The 19,809-nt window shown below is 37.4% G+C and overlaps 1 protein-coding gene across 1 annotated transcript in view; it reads right to left on the bottom strand.

Moving 5' to 3' along the window:
• The window catches only part of PPARGC1A (PPARG coactivator 1 alpha), a 92,556-nt gene extending 88,434 nt beyond the window's left edge, over positions 1-4,122 (bottom strand). Inside the window, exon 1 of the mRNA XM_063107644.1 lies at positions 4,039-4,122. Coding sequence (XP_062963714.1) covers positions 4,039-4,086 — 48 coding nt within the window. The 5' untranslated portion in view covers positions 4,087-4,122. The remainder of the gene's footprint in view (positions 1-4,038) is intronic.
• Between the last annotated feature and the right edge of the window lie 15,687 nt (positions 4,123-19,809).

Here is a 19,809-nt window from a genome sequence, read left to right on the forward strand (position 1 = left end):
TAAAATATCCTCTACTGTGGCTGGGCTGCTGATCAGGAAGGCTATTTTAGATTGCCATAGTCGTCCATCTCCTCATATGGAGGAGACAGTCTTTTAACTGTCCCACCCTGTAGCTTTCTGAGGAAAGAGGACCCCTGTACCCCACCAATTAGGTGGTCTCCTAAGCTTGAATTGACTATCTAACCGCTGATTCCAGTCTGCACCCTGTACAGAACCCTACAGAAACTCCTGTTGCAGGAATCTGATGATGCCAGAGCCGTAAGGACGTTACCCACCTGCATGCCAAGGTGTCTCACACACTCTGAAAAATCAGGAGACACACACTCTGAAGCTGCACCCTCATGGCCCTAACATCCAAGGTCAGGAGAGATGCTGTGGAGCTGTTCAGATCCAGGCAGCAGTTGGGCATGAAGCTAAAGGTCCTCCTTGACATTTAGATTTTGAATAAAATAAGTCCTATGCAGATCTTTTTTCTCGAGCACCCCTGTCATCCCCGGCGGGCTCCACTGCACTAGTCATATGGAGCAGGGTGATCTAGCAACATGCTGAGAAGTTGGTAGCAGGTAACGGAGTCAGCAGTCGGTAAGGGGAGGGAGGGAAGGACCTGCAAACCACTGTGGTTCTTCCCAGAGACCACCGGGTCCCAGTGGGATCCCGAACAGCAGGCACAAGGTAATGCAAAGAAAGGGCCCTCGTTTTGATCGAAACTCTTTCCTTATCATCTTATTGGTCTTTCCTTTTGATTATCTGAGTTAGCCCAAAGTTACAGAACAGTAGACTTGACTAGGTTCATAAGTAAGTGGAGGCTGGGCAGAAGAGAAGATCCTGTTCTGGCACAATATTCGCGTTTTGTTGTGGGTGTAACACTGCCAGACTCCATTCCTGCCCATACTGTTTATCCTCCAAGCACAAGTACACAGCTTTAACTCTTCCTCAACACCATCAGTTCAGAGACAAGGGGACAACTTTCTCAATGGTAAAAAAAAAAATAAAAAATAATAAAAAAAAACAGGATTTCATTGGGGGATATTCCTTTTTTAAAAAAAAAGCATAAACAACAGAAATAGGAACAACAACAAAAAAAGCTAGAAAATGTAGACTCTCTACATCTGGCTTAAGTTCCTGTTGTGGAACTTAGAAACTGCGTTTTGGAATGCTGAAGTGTTATACTGGTTGTGGACAACTTCTCTCTGTTTCTTTAACTGTCCTCTCGAGGCATGACTTGTTTCAAATCCTTTAACCTTTGAAACGTGTATTTTTATATACAATTTGTTATATTTTACTTTCTTGCAATGTACGTATTCCTTTTCTTTCCTACCCACCACCCCCTTTATTTTTGTTTTTATCTTATGGTTGAAAAAAATGCCTGTGGTCTTGCCAGTGTTGACATGCTAATAAAATCATTGCTTCTGAATGTGGCATTATCCTGCTAATCTAAAACACATTAGTAGTAGCAAGTGTTCCTGTTATTAATTTATATCTGGCCTTTGGATGATGCCAGACTTAACAGTCCGAGCCCTGTAACTGTCCTCATCTGACTTGCTGATATTTACTGCTTCCCAATACATCTGTAACAGGTGTGCTTTATTGCAATTGCACAGACACATTCTTCTGCCTCTTTGCAACTATGACAGCTATTTCACAACTGTAGCCTTAATTTTATAATAAGATTTAAGAGGATAAAGCAGTCACTAAACACAAAAGGCTAATTATTATACGTTATTTCACCCCAACAGACTTTTCTTTTAGTTAAGGAGCAGACAATAAATTAGTTTAACTGCACCGATGATAATGAATCATTATAATTAAGTATAATTCTCCATTAACCTTTTGGAGGTTTTTGTGCCATTGATGGTAAATTTTAAAGAGAGAGAGAGAAGAAGGAGCGGACTTGGCCACATTAATTATATTAATGAAAAAAGAATCTTACTTCTTAAAAAAAATTAGTCAAGACAGGGGAAAGGAGGTGGAGAGGGGGCATTAAAGAATGACAGTCTTAGTGGAGTGTATGTCATGTGAATTGTCTCTATCAATCTTAGTAACCTTATTGTACATCACCTTCATTAAACTGTGAAACACTGGGGACTCTGAGTAGCTATAGCGATATAGGCCTTTATTAACCGATGTGCTGTCCTGTCATTATGTGCAAAAGGGCATAATATGTTTTAGGATGACAGCAAACATTAATGATTCAAAAAATGAAAACTGCTATGCTACCTGCTGCTCATAATATTTTAGACTGGCAGAGGTGATTCCCAGAGCTGCTGCCACAAAGGCAGGGCTTCCAGCCACTGACTGCCTACAGCACCACAGAGAATCAACTGGCCAGTCTCAGCCTACTGCCCGACAACTCAATCCAAGGCTGGACAATTAGCCTGAGACCTCTCCTCTCTAAGAAAAAAAAAAAAAAATTAAAGGCCACTTTTCTCAATGGTTCTGATGCCTTTTTGAAAGTGATGGCAGGAATTCTAATGATTAAAGTGAATTTTCCTTATTTCTATATGATCTGGTTCCTCAATCAACTCCTAGCAGCATCAGGAATAATACATGATGGAAAAATGAAACTACAGCAGCCGAGATCCACAGTGCCAGCCAGACAGCCACCCACAGGATACTCCGGCTACTCAAAGACAATTAGGACTTTGAAGCCACTTAGAACTCTGACTCATAATAGCTACAGGACATATGAATGATCCATATCTATTCTTCCTTACCAAGAAATCACAACAAGATGAGAACAATTACAATCCACAAACACAATCTGCCAAGGAAAGGGGGGGGAGGGGTAAACGAAGGCAACATTTGCAAACCTGCAAAGAGTTAAGAATCCAGGGCATGCCTCGCTAGATAGGAAAAATGCATTCTCAGATGGCCTTGGCCAAATTATTTTCACTTTAGATGTGTATCGCTGTACCACATGGACATCTTATTTAATCAAATCACGTGTGGCACTTGATCCTCCCCCTTACCCTACGTGCCCCCGGCTACCCAGAGGAAATACTCCCAGTCCTTTGCCAGACTCATTGTGAGCAGCTCGGATCCTCCATGCAATTCAATTCAGGTCCATCTCACCAGAGTCCACAGAAAGTTTCACTTGTTTCCCAAGTTGCCCAAACTTTCCGGGAACATTCCATTGTGCTGAATGCAAACACGCCGAGGTCCTCTGTCCCCCTACTAGGCTCCAGAGATTACGAGGAAACTGCTTGCATTTTTCCCCCCCTGTATGAATTGTAGCCAGCAGAGACTGTGGAATTGATGTATTGCCATCTATTTTTACACAAGCAGCGAGCAGTTCCACACACAGTCCTGCATAAACTCTATTCTCTCTCCGACTTCAGGCAGCTCTCCGTGGTACAGGGAGATTTAACCATTGGATTCCCTGCCACCAACGCAAAAGGAAAACATTACACTGGCAAGGCATTTTTTTATCCGCTGGCCAAATCTTTCAACCACATAGATGAGTTTTAAGGGAAGCAGCATTGTTGTTTTGTGTTGTGTGGGAAAAGCAATCTAAAATAGCCCAGCGGGATTATTTAGGATTTTGTAAGTTCTCTGTCTGATGAACAGAGAGAGAAGGGGAAAAAAAATCCAGGCTAGAGTCAAAACGGACTATATTTGAACACATCCATTTTAATACTTTTATCTTCATCTTATTATAAATAGAAATGGCATTTTTCCAACCAGGCCACTAAACACCACTGGAAAGACTTCAGCTTCTGATTCATATCAATATCTTAGAGCATAAATATTGCATATGAGTAGAAACAGAGCCAAAGGCACATGGAAAGAGTTCCTAACTGCAACAGATACTGATGACAGCAGCTAAGCTTTGATTTGCTCAAGGCATCTCAGAGCCACCTTAAAATAGCAAACTTATTGGAGTTAAGATAAGATTGAGATTCCCTTCCAAAAGCTCCACCTGCCTGGGCTACTTTTCTGCCTCCTCTCCTCGCCCAAGCCCATCCCCCCTTACAGGAATAATTGCAGCTGAGAGAACCTTCAGCCCTGGCTGCCATGCGGAGCCCAGCCCCGGCTCACCTCGATGTCACTCCATACAGAGTCCTGGTTGCACATGTCCCACGCCATCCAGCTCCTGAATGACGCCAGTCAAGCTTTTTCAACTCCAATCCACAGTGACACAGAGCACACACTCATGCAGGCAACCAGCCCCTTACTGAGAGTGAACTGAAGGCACCTGTCTTACTACAGTCCCCAGTCACATGACAAAGCTATTAAAAAGTAGGCTGGGCTGTCACTCACCCAGCCTCCCTTCTCCTGTGCAGCTTGCTGCTCAAACTCGTGACGTCACTCAAAGGCAGCCCTCTGCCTCAGTGAAGTAACGTTTAAAAAAAAAAAAAAAAAAAGGAAAGAAGAATGAAAGAAAAAAGAAAGAAAGGAAACAACACTTGGACTTTTGGAAGCTTCAAGCATCATGCTGTGATTAAAGCCAGCTTTGAATGCCACAGACTCTAAAGGGAGCCCTAGCCATATAATAACCAAAATCCCCTCCAATCTTTTTTTTTTAAATTTATTTTCCTTCCAAAACAAGCAAGTGGCAAAGCTCCCTGTTTCATGACAGAGTAACTACGAGTCACTGCTCGTATATTCTTAGCTAAAATGTGTAGTCTCTGAGGACTCAGATTCTGAGATCTCCAAGTGGTCTCAAGCTCAGTTTGGGACAAAAGCTTATCCACATGATGCATTTTTTTGTGGTATTTTCTAATTGGGGGAGTGTTTGAAAGAGAATGGGGCATTTTTTGCTTGTTTTCATCAATAAAACAGCCTGTATTTGCTAAGGCATAAACAAACTCCTTCACCCAGAAATCGGCTGTCCCCGTGTCAGTAAGGACTATACCAGCTTCCGAAGTGTTACTGCAGCTTGCTCTGCTCCATATAAGGAGAGAAGCCACAAAACCCCATCCTTTCAGGTTCCTTCTGATTATTTCCATTTCTCTCATAGGCTCCCAGAAAACAAGTGTTAGTAAATACAGTCGCTGCTTCTGTGCCCAGACCCACCCGCTTAGATTCCTGGCTGCTTTTACATGTAGCATTTCCTCCCTAATTGCCTTAGGGTGCCTTTTTGAAAAAATATTGGATTCCAACCTTAGTGCCCTAGGTTGTACAGTTCATGTTGGAAATCAAGAATGTCCAAGGAGTGAGGGAAAAATACTGACACTCTTTTAGAATAAATATCCATTTCTTGAGGTTTTTTTCTTTATTATTTTTCAGCTTGTACCTTGAGACAACGAGGGCTAATGCAGGTGCAACTGTTTTATGATGACACTACATATTGAATACATAACAAACTCAAGGTACTAGATACAGCAGAAAACCACTTCCCATAACATCACAGTGGTCTGACTTAACCCTTCCAATTTCCAAGGAGATGTACACATTCATATATCATTATAAATAGAAGTATTTTTATAAAATGATAAACCCAATATACATTTAAAATCAGCTCAATTCTTCTACTTAGTAATAATTTATCTGAAAAATAATTCCCCAGATATCTAAAAATAATTTGTAAAGCACTATTAATTTAAACTCCTATTCGACTATGTTCTCTACGGTTCATCTCCATAAATGGTGACTTGCTCTGAGACATTTTAAACATTAAGTTTCTCAAATATTAAAGTGAAAGAAAGAAATGCAAAACAAAACAAATAAAAATCTCAGACAGCTACTTCTTTCAGACCACACATATTATAAGACATTTGTCTACTCTGATATCTGCAACAAGTTGCAAGTAAATTCCTAAATTACGTGATAAAATTGACAGTTTGTCGTCACAGGACATAAAAAGATGGCCAAAAGCCATAACATTTGAAGGTAGCTGAATACTTTTCATTGGCACTTTTTCCCTTTTACAATTGGCATAAAATTACTGTAGTTTTAATTTTCTAAATCAAAGAAGAACAGTAAAATACAACTTCGAGAATGCTTTTATACATGCAATTAGTGGCATTACTTTGCACTCACCACAAAGAAACACTAATTTTCTTCCCAATTATATTCTGATTTAATGTAAAACTTCAGTAAATTATTAAAATTCAGGACAAAGGTCATTGGCTCTACCCTCAACACAGTCAACTGTGAAGTAATATTGGTCACTTGGCTAAGAATAGTCAATGTTTATTAATTATTGTCAGGCGATCCCTGCATCGTGATATCTAATGATATTTTTATTTGTGTCCATCCACTGCTAGTCGTCATCTCATTTTTTCAATTATATTCACACTTATCAAAGACGTTCTTTACGCTGGAACATGTCCTGTTGCTGTTTTTGATATTTTAACTTGCTCACATTGCATTGTTGGGATTTTCTTGTTTGTTTTTTTGCCACCTAATTCCATTTTTTTCTTACCCAAATCAGCACACCCGCTCAAACCAGAGGTAGTTTCATGCATGTTATTTTTCCCCTTTCACCATCATAAAGTGGGTGATTTGGGAGTAAATGCATTTAAAGGACTTATAAACTACAGCATATTGCATTTCCCCCCTCAAATTTCTACTACTGTACAAAGCAAAATTTAAACAGACTCCTGGAACAAACTGGAGAACCTTCCTTACTTTTTTTTTTTAATTCTCAAAATTAAACTCTAATGAGAGGAATATTTTAGAAGTCTTATAATTTGGTTAATCAACTCTTCAGATTAAAAATTCTCTTCTGTCCAGTTTTGGTTGTTTTTTTTTAGGGAACTTAAATAGTTAGTTGCTCACCACCCTTGGTCTTTTCTGCCTCCCCAGGCAATTTCTATATTTAATTCTTTCTTTGCCTTGACTGTTTCTCTTCCTCTCTCCCCACAGGCCTCCTTTTGCCCCTTCATCAACTGCCTCCAAGATTTCCAAATGCTTAATTTCAATTAACAAGGATCTATTGAAACCTCACTGTGTGCATAGCAATGTTTCATAAGGACAACCAAGAAGGCATATGACACAGACACAATGGAGCTTACAGTTTTAGGGGGATGACAGCCCTTAAAAATGGAGAATAGTTTGATATGAAAAAGCATGTCATTTTGTTCAATACCCACGTTCCTCTTCTACTTCTTAAAACACACCCTGTTTAGGTACAAGGTCCTTTCATTGACCATCACAATTTACACCCAAATCAATCCCATTTTATCTCAACAATAGAAAGAGGTATTTATTAACAACCGTTAAGTGCCGGTAATGTTCCATATCTACATTGGGAGCCTAGATTTCATCCCAATGGAATTTATCCCCTCAGTAGTTCTGGTAAAGGCCCCAACGTTGGTGGAGTCAAGAGAATCTATCCTTCAAGTTGGGGGGGGGGGGGGAAGAACCCTAAAATAATGATTCAATTCTATAACAAAAATATTTGATGAAGTGTGTAACATTTGGATTTTCTTCCCCACTTCTGACCCAAATTACATGCTTTTCCCACCTTCCATATTTCAGATAACTGCACATTTCTAAAAAACAAATAATCATCACACTCAAACACGCAAACTCAAACTCTTCTGACAATAGCAAAACAGTTGGTTTTGATGTCAGTATTGTATACAGGTGAGTACAGAATTAAATTCAGAAGTAAAGATCTACTAGTATAAATATTTTTGTTCATTTGTTTTTATAAGCTTACACTAAACTATATACGAATAAATTTAAGGTTAAGACTTTTCAAGGAAGAAAGTAAAGAAGAAAATATACACGGCTTAGCCTTTGGGGCCTAGACATTGAGATTAGAACTTCATTTATCATATCTCAATCATTTTAGTCCTCAAAATTACTCAACAAAGAGGATCTATGTACCCATTTTACAGCTGAGAAAAATAAGGCAGGGCAGGGGTTTAGGTAGCAGCTAAAAAGAGCATGCAGATTTCTGAAAGTCCTTCTAGGAAGAACTAAAGTTTCATACATGAGACTAACAATCATCCCCAAATCAAAGGCACAGCAGAGTCCCCCGAGGCAACTTCACACCCGAGAGAGTGTCCACTTAAGTGAAAACCAATATTCCTGGGATGCTGCTTACCAAGAGCATTCTTCCAGAAAGAAACAGGGCCTGCCCAGAATTGCTAATATTTTTTTGAAGTTAATCATTGCTAACAGTCATTCAATTGCTTGTTTTTAATTCCTAAAGGAACTAATTGATCTTGATACCCCCACATGCATTTCTGAGCATCCATTTCTGGGTCTCTGATTTGAAGCTGGGACTGTGCAGGGCACAAAAGTTACTAGCAACGTAGGCCTCCATTCTATAAATACTCCAAAATTAAATCTTATTTTACACGAAACTGCCATGGTGATGTCCATGTAAACAAAGACCTTTTGATGTCATGTAAACAAAGACCTTTTCCTCAACAACTAGAGGAAAATCAGAAGACAGTTTTAATGCCTCCTAGCATTTATTTTTCTTTTTTTAGTAAACAGGATATGTTAGACAACCTCAGTGACACTTCTCCCATCTCTTATAAAAGCTGCTGCAGACCAGCTCTATGGAACTGAGTCAGCCTCTGTTTCAATTTAAACCTCAAAATGTGCTTCTGGCATTTTTTTATATTAAAACAAAAAATAACATGAAAATTAATTTGAGTTGCAGTCAGTTGGACTAATCTAAATATAAAGCAAGAAGAGTACTTATTAAGTACACAGATAAGAGATAATAAAAGGATGGTTAAAATCTGATTTTGTCTGATGTTCAACTCTGCTGTATTTGTGAATCTACAGACATTTTCATTTACCTTAATTATTCCAGGTTAATTTATCTATAATGCAGAGAGTTATTGATTATTTAGACAAGAAATCTTCAGTAGGATTATTTGCAATGTATTTTTATTGAAACTGAAAATAAGGCATACACATTTTATTAAATTTAGCACTATTTAAAAATTTAAAGGGATACTGAACCTCGATAACATATTTCATTTAGTAAGATAGGTATTTTATCCTACTAACTGAAGTTAGTAAGGGTGGAGAGAACCGAGATATACAAATTGTTAAACTGGAAAAAAAAAATTGGTAATCAAATTGCTCCCACGGTACTTATTTCTAGAGTTTGGGTCCTAATTTATTTAACTTTTCTCTATGTAGGGGAGAAAACTGTATTTTACAAATAGTCTCAAAAGGGAAGAATGAGTAAATGAAGTTTTTTGTGTGGTTTTTTGTTGTTGTTGTTTATGCTTGTTTGTTTCACTTTATTTTAATCCCGCCAGACAGAGTCTTGAAAGGATTTTTGGTTATTTTGACTTTGTTATAGGTTTTTCTAGTGCTTTCATATTTAATTTTACTCTTGCACAGCTAATATGAATATAAATCACAAAAATTTAGAAAAGGCAGAAAGAAAATAAATTCTCCTCTCAAGAAGCAATTAACTTTAAGGTCTAAGCTAAATTTTGTAGTGACATTAAAAACAATCTTACTTTAAATTAGCTAACCCAATTAGACACAGGATTTTTGAGGCAACATCCTTCACAAAGACCACTTCTAGGATCAACCTCCACATGCAGCAACTCAATCAAAAAGCAGATATCAGATACTACTGGTAGGATTAGAAATGGGTACAATTTTTCTAGAGGGCAAGAAGGTGACATCTATCAAAAACTTAAAAGTGGGTAGCCCCATAGACCCCCAAATTCTACATCTAGAAATTCATCCTAAAGAAATAACAGGGGGATATGTACAAAGATTTTTGGGGTGAGGACAGTCAATGCTACATAATTTATATTACTGAAAACTTAAATGCAATGTAAATGTCCAACATTAAAGGCTCTACTTAAATAAATTACAAAGCAGTATACATAATACATATTCAATGCTATCATTAGAAACTGTTGTAAATTATATTTAACAGCATAATGGCAAAATGTTCAAAATATATTAAGCTTTAAAATTATGTTTGAAAAAACTATAATCACAAAAAGTTTACCTATAAATATAGATACTAAGAAAGAAAGGAAGAGGAGAATATGTAACAAGCTGTTTGTAATAGATGATGACATTATAAGTACTTTTTTTATTTTATGTGTGTGTGTGCCTTTCTGTAATTTTTAAATTTCTGGATATACATGGATAACTTTCATATTCAGAAGAATATTCATTTTTTTAAAGGAATAGAGAGATTCAGAATTGAAGCTAAGCCTTCTTCACCTACAGGGAATGTAGCAAATAGAAATAACCCCTGACATTCAATATTAGCCTCAAATATTCATCATATATTTAAAATGAAGCCATTTCTGCCTGTCTTACTAAGTCAAACAGCTACTCCACTCAGAATGCAAGGCTCAGGAGCACCACCGAGAAAAGTCACTACCTGGCATGCTTAGAAGCCTTCTGAGCTCTAAATTACAGGGGAAGGGAAGCTGTCAACTACAATTAGCTTCCTCAGAGGGGGGTCCAAGCCACTGACTTCCAGGTGCCACTACATCTTCATTTCTCCACTTGAAATATCTATTAATTATGTTAAACTTTTCCTTCAAAAATTTAATTATTGTTGGTAGGGTTAAAGGAATTTCAGTCACTTATGCAAAAGTATCTGTTAGTCATCTTTTTTCTTCCCTTCTGGCATCTAATAGAAGCATATGCCAAGAAAAAAAGAATAGTACATGTCTGATGAAGGGTAGGACTAAACTGTTAAGAAAATTTGTCAGAAAGAGATTCCACCACCTGAGAAAAGAAACTGAAATTAGTTGGGTGAGAAAAACACAGTCCAAGTTTCAAGCCACTGACTTACAAGTGAACTTCTGGAACACAGCCTGTTCCTCATGTAGAATCACCTATGTACATGCTGTCAAGCCGAAGCCTGTTCTCGGGTAGGAAGCTCATTCTAAGCCCTCCAAGAATCACATGAGGGGCTTACCCACCTTCTTTCCTCTGGAAAGCCAACTGAAGGCACAGGAATAGAGGCTTCACTATCAGCCAATTCAAGTTAGTGTTCTCGCAGTTGCCTGAGCCTTCCCTGCATGCTCTTCCCATACTTGGGTGATTATTATTTTGACCATTAAAAATGTTTGCAAGAAGAGAAGTAATGAGGTTTAAACCAAAACCAACTTCATGAGATTAAAGGTGATTACATGAAGCTCAAGTCTATCTGATAAGATCCTACTTTGCGGATCAAAGTAGGAAGAAAAGCATGATAGGAAGAACATGGATCTTCATCCAGCCGTGTCACGAGCCAGCAACTTGACTTTGGGCAGTTCACTTAATGATTCTGAGCCTCAGTTTCTACAGATGTCAAAGGAGATGGGCAGATTCAATTATATCTAAGATTCTTGCCAGCTCTAAAATGCAGGGATGTGCCCTCCTTGACAAAGACGGGCAGCTTGGGAAGTCTTTGCACAGGGTGAATCCAAATGTCTCATTGCACAGACACTGGAAATCAGGGAAGATGTGCAAAAAAGATAACTGGTGCTCAACTTTGCTGAAAGAGCACAGTTTCATCACTTTCTTTACAATACAGATATTTAACCATTTAACCACTCTAGAAAAAGAACAGCAGAGAATTTGTGAAATATGATCATGTCCACCACACGTATTGTCTGTGAGAACCAGCTTCTAGAGACACGAGTTTCTTACAAAGCCTAAGTAGCTGCCCAGAGAAACAACATGCTTTCATTTTGTTTATCATTAATTCTGATAAGTGGCACAAGCACATGTGAGACCAAGCTCTTGCTTGCACAGTAAGTGCAAAAACACACCAGTGATGTAGAAGTTACTATTAACTTACATCTGCATTTGGATGCAATATAACATACTGACAAGTGATTTGTTTTTATGACAGTTTAGAAATGATGTTATCCAAGAAAGAAGATTCAGAAAAGAGGGCTGATCCTAAATTCAGGGTTTGTAAATAAGAATAAGGTCTATAGCATCTAAGAAAATAAGAACTTAAAGTAATACCTTTACATCCTAATATTAGAGAACTTCCCCTATAAGTAAAAAGCTCATTACTTTTGGTAAAAGAAGACCTTATATCTTTTTAATTTGGGGGGAATCAGCTAAGATATTACTGTATTGTGTGGAGAGAGGAAAGAAGGTCGTATGTCTAATATTTTATCATGGCATTATTAGCAAATGTATTAAACCAAGGCCCTATCACAAGATAGATAGTTTATATATCTCTGGGGGTTACAGAGTTTTCCTGTTCAACTGTTTTCCTTGTACATATAATCCCATTTAACAAGAGATAGAAGATTTGGGCGATCTAATAGCACCCAGCTTGGAGGTTTTCCTTCAAGGCTGAATGAATAGCCACAGGCACACTAAATTCCCTACCAGAAAATTTGGAGGGGGAGCAACCATGACATAGTAGTAAGTGAAGTAAGACTGGGTAAATGATAAACTTCAGTTAGGACAATGCCTTGATAAACCTCCAGCTGTTATCACACAATACTGTGTCCTAACTAGCAGTATTCCCCAGCATGACATATTTAACTTCACATTTTCTTGCAACTAGAGAAAAGAAACAATAAGAAAACTAACCTAAGAAAGCTTGATTTCTGTGCCCGTGAAACAATCTGCAAAAGGAGGTTGACAAGAGTTTCCCTTTTAAAGAAGCCTAAAGCTCTATTATTCTTTTAAGAGCTCAGGTTGTACTTTGCCCCAAGCAGATGATCAGAATGAATTCATTTTCCACCCTTTTCAAAGTAAAAATCTCTAACAATCCCTGAGGTGGAACTTTCTACCATCCATCTTAGTAGATCCATTTTCATTCAGGGCACCTAAATATAGGGCATACCTAACCTTTTGCACATCTATACAAAGCCACTAAGTGGGAACTCCAGCCCCACACTCTCCAATGGGTATTTTCAGCCTGTGTACTCTTTGTCTTCTCTATTACATTACCCAATGTCACTCATACTACATAAGAACATGGGACAGGAGTGGTTTGCTGGGACAGGTCATGCATTACAACCACTGATGCACCATATTTCAGCTGTCTTACTTTGTCTTAGACTGAATCAAACAAAACTATGGCTAGTAATTTTCTGAAAAAAAGGAAATTTGAATAGTAATTAAAATTAATTAAACTTATTCATTCTGCCTACATTATGGTTGTGGGGATCTTAAACTTCAAAAGTACTGTCAAATACATCAGTGAGAATGAATGAACTTCTATGTACATCTAAATGTGGATAAATCCCACAAACATAAATCCAAAGAAGCCAGATACATACAAAAAGTACATGCCTTATAATTTCCTTTTTAAAAAGCACAGAAAGAGGCATACTCAATCTATCACTTTCTAATCTGAAAGTGAGGAAAAAGGTTGCCTTTAGTGGTAATTGGGAGTGGGACACAATAGTCAAGGGGGAAGGGGCTCCAGGAAGCCAGTTATGGTTTCTTTCTTGCTGTCAGTCCTGGTTACATGGGTATGTTCAGTTACTATTACTTCATTGAGCTAAACCCTTATGATAATACAGTTTTCAGTATTCATTATCCTTCAATTAAAAGTTTTAAATGCATAGAGGAGAAAGAGAAAGGAGTGTTTCTAGTACCACAAGTCTTATAAACACTGTTAAAAAAATTCCAAATGTTCAACTTGTCTTCTTAAAGAGGCCATTAAACCACTTAGACAAACCGCAGTGGAGCAGGTATCAAGAGACCTGATGTCTTGCTTGTTTGACCTTGGACAAAGCCACTTCAAATTTCTATATCTATTTTCTCTTCCACCAAAATGTGGGATAGGATTAGGTGTATGTATCTCTGTATGTATTTCTTGAATAAATGAAATGAAGGAAACTTCCAACTCTAAAATAGTATTTTGTCCTTGGCTCAAAATTTATTATCGAAGGATGTTATTTACTTGGTATGAAAATGTGGTCCTCTTGTCTGAGAGCATGGGCTTTGGAGTCAGAAAACACAGATCTGCCACTTATTGTCTATTTGTGTAATCTCAAGTTGTCTAAACTATCTGAACCTCAAATACTGTTAGGGTTAAAGAAATGTATTATAAAAGCCCAGTCCTTGGTATATAATAAGTACTCAATAAGGACACCTGCTATTCATGTACGGATACTTAAAATTCAATTGAAAATCAAGCAACATTAGAATAGATGCAGGAGTTTGCTCTTTGTCTGACTTGCTCATCTAGGAAAAAAAAAAAAGATCTAGAAACAAAGCACAGCAGACTTTCTTTTTCAGTCCTCTATTAAGCTGACATTCTGTGAGTGACAGACATCAGACGTTGTGGGGATGCCAGGCGCCTGTTGGTTTCTCTGCTTACCTGAAAAAAAGTAAAAACCAGCCTCACACTAGTCCTGACCTGGCTCTATCTCTAAAAAGACCAGAAGTAGCAAGTGCAGAAAACAGTTTTTGTTTCCATTAGGCTGGCCACAAAATTATTTGAGCCAAAAGTCTTTCAAGAATTTCTCTGTTAAGAATCAAGACATCCATGTGGTACATGAAAACTGACAAGAAACCATGAGTTTGCAAATGTGAAAGGAACTGCAAAAAATCAAATTGTGCTTTAAATGTTGATATCTGAAATACACAGAAAAGGAAGAACAGAAAACAAAGCCACAGGAGCAAAACAATTCAATATAAAGTCAATTTTGCCACCAGTGGCCTATCAACTAAATTGTCTTAGCATTCACACTTCTCATGAATCTGTGATCAATTATACAATCACTTTTTAAACTGATAAAATGAGATAAAACATATGCTATATTTTGCCTTCGATATTTAAGCATTTTTTTTCCTTGAAATAATTTTTTTCTGTGTAATGGAATACTGACAGGTCAGTATATAAGCTGAAATCTGCTGGCCACATATAGCTACTGAGCATCTGAAATGTGTCCAGTCAGAAATAAGATGCTCTGTGAATGTAAAATATACCTTGAATTTCAAAGTCTTAGTATGAAAAATAGAATGTAAAATATATCATTAATAATTTATAGGTTACATGTTGATACAATATTTTGGATATCTTGTGTTAAATATAAGATTGTATTCAAATTAAAGTAACCTTTTAAAAATGTAATTACTGGAAAATTTAAAATTACATGTGTGATGTGCATAATATTCCTATTCAACAGCACAAAACTTTCAAAGTTTTGCATTTAGCCTTCAAGAAAGTGATATCATAAATGCAAAGAAAAATGAATTCCAGAATCAGGTAATTTCAGAATTACATGGGGTATTAGAGCAGGTCCACATAAGTGTACAACTCTAGGGGGCGCCATTCACATCACAGTGTGTGAAAAGTGATCTTTGGAACTTCACAGTGCTCAGCTTGCATGACTCTGTATTAAATGCTGTATAATCCATACTTCCTACAAAATCATGAATCCCTTCTAAAACATCCCTGGGGCAATCCCATAAATCTTTTCAGCACTGTCTACACCTTTTCAAAATATATACATAATAAGGAGATGCAAATTTCCAAAGTATGCATTACCCAGTGCTCCAGAATTGGGAGAGTGGAAAATAGAGCTGATCATATTCTAAATCTCTAATAGGATGCAGAAGAAGGCCAGAGCATCACCAAGTATGCAAAGTCTGAGATATACACAGGCATGCAATGTTTTCAAAAAGACTGTTTCCTTCCTGGAGACTAGAGGCATTTTTCAGAGGATAACATTCACTTTAATTACAAAATGCACCCGCCTCTGTCTTCCAAGGGAGAAAAGTCTGCTGTTGCATCTATAATGTAGCTTTAGTTTTTGATGCCAAAAATGATTCAGTAAACACAGTTATGTTATGGTATACTACTTCTTATTCAGTTCTCAAATTAATCTCAAGGCAGTACTGGCATTAATTCAATTTGATGCCTGTACTTAGGATTTCACATAGGTGCCTTCATCCAATTCTTCTTTGCAACTAATAAAATCTTAATTCATGGTAATATATTTATTTCTAGTTCAGTTCATGTTAAGGAGTGCAGTACTTTACAAAAAACTAATTAATATCAATCATATATTATAACACTTTTAATGGTTCAGAGGAAAATCCTACACTGGGGGAAATATTAGATGAATCAAGGGGTCTTAGCCCATTCTATTTACTCTATTTTTAGTATTTGAGAAAAAGATACCAAGCATCAGTTCAAATATAAATTTAATTGAAGGTGTGTATCATAGGAATTCTGGGAATTAAGAACCCTGAATTAGGTTCTGATCCCTAATAGGACATTGATTTGATGTGGCCCAAGAATGTAATTTATGCCCTCACTCTGTTTTCCACCTATGTCGCGTAATAACCATATAATTTGCAAGTTGGTAAAGATATTCAAATTTAGATGCCTGGCACTATTAAAATAAAGAACAACTTCACTAATAGCAAGCCGTCTGCAATTGTTGGTAACAATTCTATTTTTATGCAATGTTTGAGTAATGCTGATTGCATCATATTTCCTGGGATCATACATATAGTCAGCCGGATTGTTTAAGTGTGAGTCCTTGTCTGTGCCATAAAAGTTACCCCCTAGAGTCATGCAGTATACTGGCCTCACGTTTCCTTAAGGAGCTACATTTAAAAGGCCTAATTCTTCCCCCGGCACAAAAAACTGGAGCAGTGGGTAATAAAACCCTGAAAATCTAAATAAGAAAAATTAAAAAAAACTAATACAATAGATTGCTTGAAATAATATCATCTTCCCAAATTAGGCATTTCATTCTAAAACAATTCTCCACACTGACACGCTACCAACTTAAAAACAAATAAATAAATAAAACCCCCAAAATATTTAGAAGCATACTACGTACAAATCATTTTCTTTTTTTTCTTTTTTTTTGGACTCTTTAACAAAATACACAGAAAACCTCCGAATATGATATACGAGGGTACTTCAGAAAGTTCATACAAGGATTTGTATTATCTTTTAATTCTATTTTTCTACAAACATTTTGAATTACCCTTGTATATACAATAAATAAATAAATAAATAAACAACTCATCACTAACAATAAAACAAAAAAAAAAATACCAACAGCACCCAGGTTCCTAGGTGCATAAATAATGCCTGTAATACTCACTTTTAAAAATGAATCCATAGATGACAACCTTAAGACGCAGGTCATTCATTTTACTGCAGTGCAAACATTTGTATTTCAAGTTGAGGGTTAGCTCACGATGGGGGCTTAAACACGCGACTTTTTAATTCACAAGGGCATGGTGACGTTGGAGGGCACCTCAGAGCTGCTGCTGAATGAACTCCTCAATAGGGCACAAATCTGAAACCCAGTCTTAGCCAGATATGGACGTAAGAGCAAATATGTACAGTATCATGTGCTTTCCAACAGCCCCGTGTCTCAAGGGAGCTCTCTGACATCAGCAGTTGAGACAGGTGGTTCCCTTTCCAACTGTGGAAAATAAAACCCTAGTGCAGAGGCACTAAGTAAATATAGCAGTACTGTAATTTCTCCTGGGGCACTCACTCTGTGATTTCTGTCCTGTGATGATACTTTAACCAATGAACCTATTCAGGACATACTTCTAGGCTAATAAGAGACTAAACATTTGTAAACTAGTTGATGCTGACTTGAAAGATACTGGTAGAGAGAACTCTAGTTTGCTTCCCCAGTTGGTAGAACTGGGGTTTTCTTCCTCTTGTTTATTCAGAAGGCGTTGTCATGGGGCTGCTCAAACCCTTGCTGGATTATGTCACCCTTTGTCCCCTGTTATTAATACAACCCAACAGAATGACAAACTAGAGTCAGACCATCTTAAAATCACATGCACTGAGCAGGTCAATACCAATCATATCCAGTTTGAGTCTGAGAGCTAAAATCAGCTGAGATGTACTAAGCCCTTTGTGGTCACAACTATTTGCTTTTGAATTTAAGAATTACTAGCAGAAGGGCACCCTGTGACGTGTGTATAAAATTACTTAATTCAGCTTCTATTTCCCTTTCTGAACATAGATACTTTTACACTCTGACAGCCGCTGGCTCTTGAAGCATTCTCCTTTTTGTTGTATCTCCTTAGAAACACAAATCTTGTTCCCTGGCAGGAGCAGCGCTGAGTGCTGTACCACATGCCCAAACTAGTTCTCCCTCGCAGCTTTAATTCACAGTAAGTGGCATGAAAGGAGGTCAACCATTCTCAGAAAACACTCGGACTTCTTTCTGACTTCAGCATCTATTTCAGAAAGCCACACTCCCCGGTATGTAAGGACTGGTTTTCCCATTTTGAAATTCTGGCGGTAACTATTGACAACTTTATGGAATGGTCCACAAAGGGGCAAACACAGGAAGATAATCACAGTTTCAACTCTTGGTCATAATTCTCTGTGAATTCATGAAACTCTGTGAGACAAGGAAGTCAGTAACTGCCATCTCCTCTTCGCTCCCAGCTAACCCTTCCATTTGAAAACTATTTAAGGCATGCATATATGTTTTGGCTTTTCTTTCCTGAGGTGTTCATTGAATGCTTAACTCAGTAATGCCACCTTAATCCTGAAAGTTTCCATGGTAACCTACAACTGTAATAAACAAGTCTAAAGAATGGGAAATGAAGCAAGGTCCTCCTACTTTCCCCTATCCTTCAACTTTCAAAGAAATGGTCTTCTCTACTTTTCTAAGTTCATAGTTCATAGGTCTGTGGGCTAGAGTAAAAATAATAGTAATAAAGAAATGGCACCCAATATTTGGTGCCCACTTACTGTGTGCCAAGCACTGTACTGAGCTGTTATGTGGATTATCTCACGTAATAATTACACTAACAGACTGAGTCAGTACCATTATTCTGCCAATTCTAGGGATAAGCTCTCTTAAGTTTAGACAGGTTAAGTAACTTTTCTAAAGACAGAAAGCTGGTATGTGGGAGACCTGGGACTTGAAATCAGGCCTGTTGACTTCACACATTTTGCTCTTAATGACCACGCTGTACAGAAAAATAGCATTTTTGTTTGTGCCCAACAGTCACATAACTTAGACATCTAGGAGTCCCCCAACAAATCAGAAGGGAACCACAATGACATGTTCAGAATGAAAGTAAAAACACCACACACAATCTAGCTAAAACCACCAGGGAAATTAAGGCAGGACTCAGAAGAACACAGCCAACACATGGCACCCTGCTCTGATCAAAAGAAGCCTTACTACAAGAGTGTATGAATTTGAGCTGACAAATCATTTAGAAGAAGGCAGCTTCCTTTGCAGATCAATTTCTAAAGTTAACTTGGGGTGTTGGATCCAGGTTATTAAAGAGCACCTCCAAAGGAAAAGGAGCCTTTATTACAATGCAACCCTTCTCCTTAAATACATTTAATCCTTCTTTCAAAGATGGCAATTCCAAATAAAGGCCAGAGTAAAACACATATTAAGACCATGTGGCAAACCATATTACAAAGACATTTTCCTCTTGTTCTTATGGAATAGGGGATTCTTACATTTAGTTTGAATATGAACACTATTTTAGCAATAATCAGAATAAATTGCTGATATTCACAAATTACTTTTAATACTTAAAAGAAATTTATTTTATGTATCAAGCACTGTATAAACTCCTAATAAAGAATTGTTTATAATGAAACAAAGATGTTTTCCATGCCACAAATGTGTTTCTGTGCAAGTCTATACCATGAAGTACATGCAATATATTTATCTAATCTAGAACAGAACTCAACAAGTAGACTTTATGCCTCTTAGCATCAATAATAGAATCAATTTCCAATAGACATTTTATAGTCTATGCTTGGAAATGTGGTCAGATATGAAAAGGTCACATGTTAGGTCCATTCAAAACTCATTATGATGCCAATCTTCAGGGAGAGGGGCTAAAATATGTGGTTTACTAGTCTCTGATTAGGAAACATAAATAAAACAAAGTCTATGTAATGTATTTCAAAAAATATAAGCTCTGGGAACTTTGCGGCTCTGGTTTTGAAACGGTTATAACTGAGGT

Source organism: Cynocephalus volans, chromosome 9, assembly GCF_027409185.1.
Source record: "Cynocephalus volans isolate mCynVol1 chromosome 9, mCynVol1.pri, whole genome shotgun sequence".
Lineage (NCBI taxonomy): Eukaryota > Metazoa > Chordata > Mammalia > Dermoptera > Cynocephalidae > Cynocephalus > Cynocephalus volans.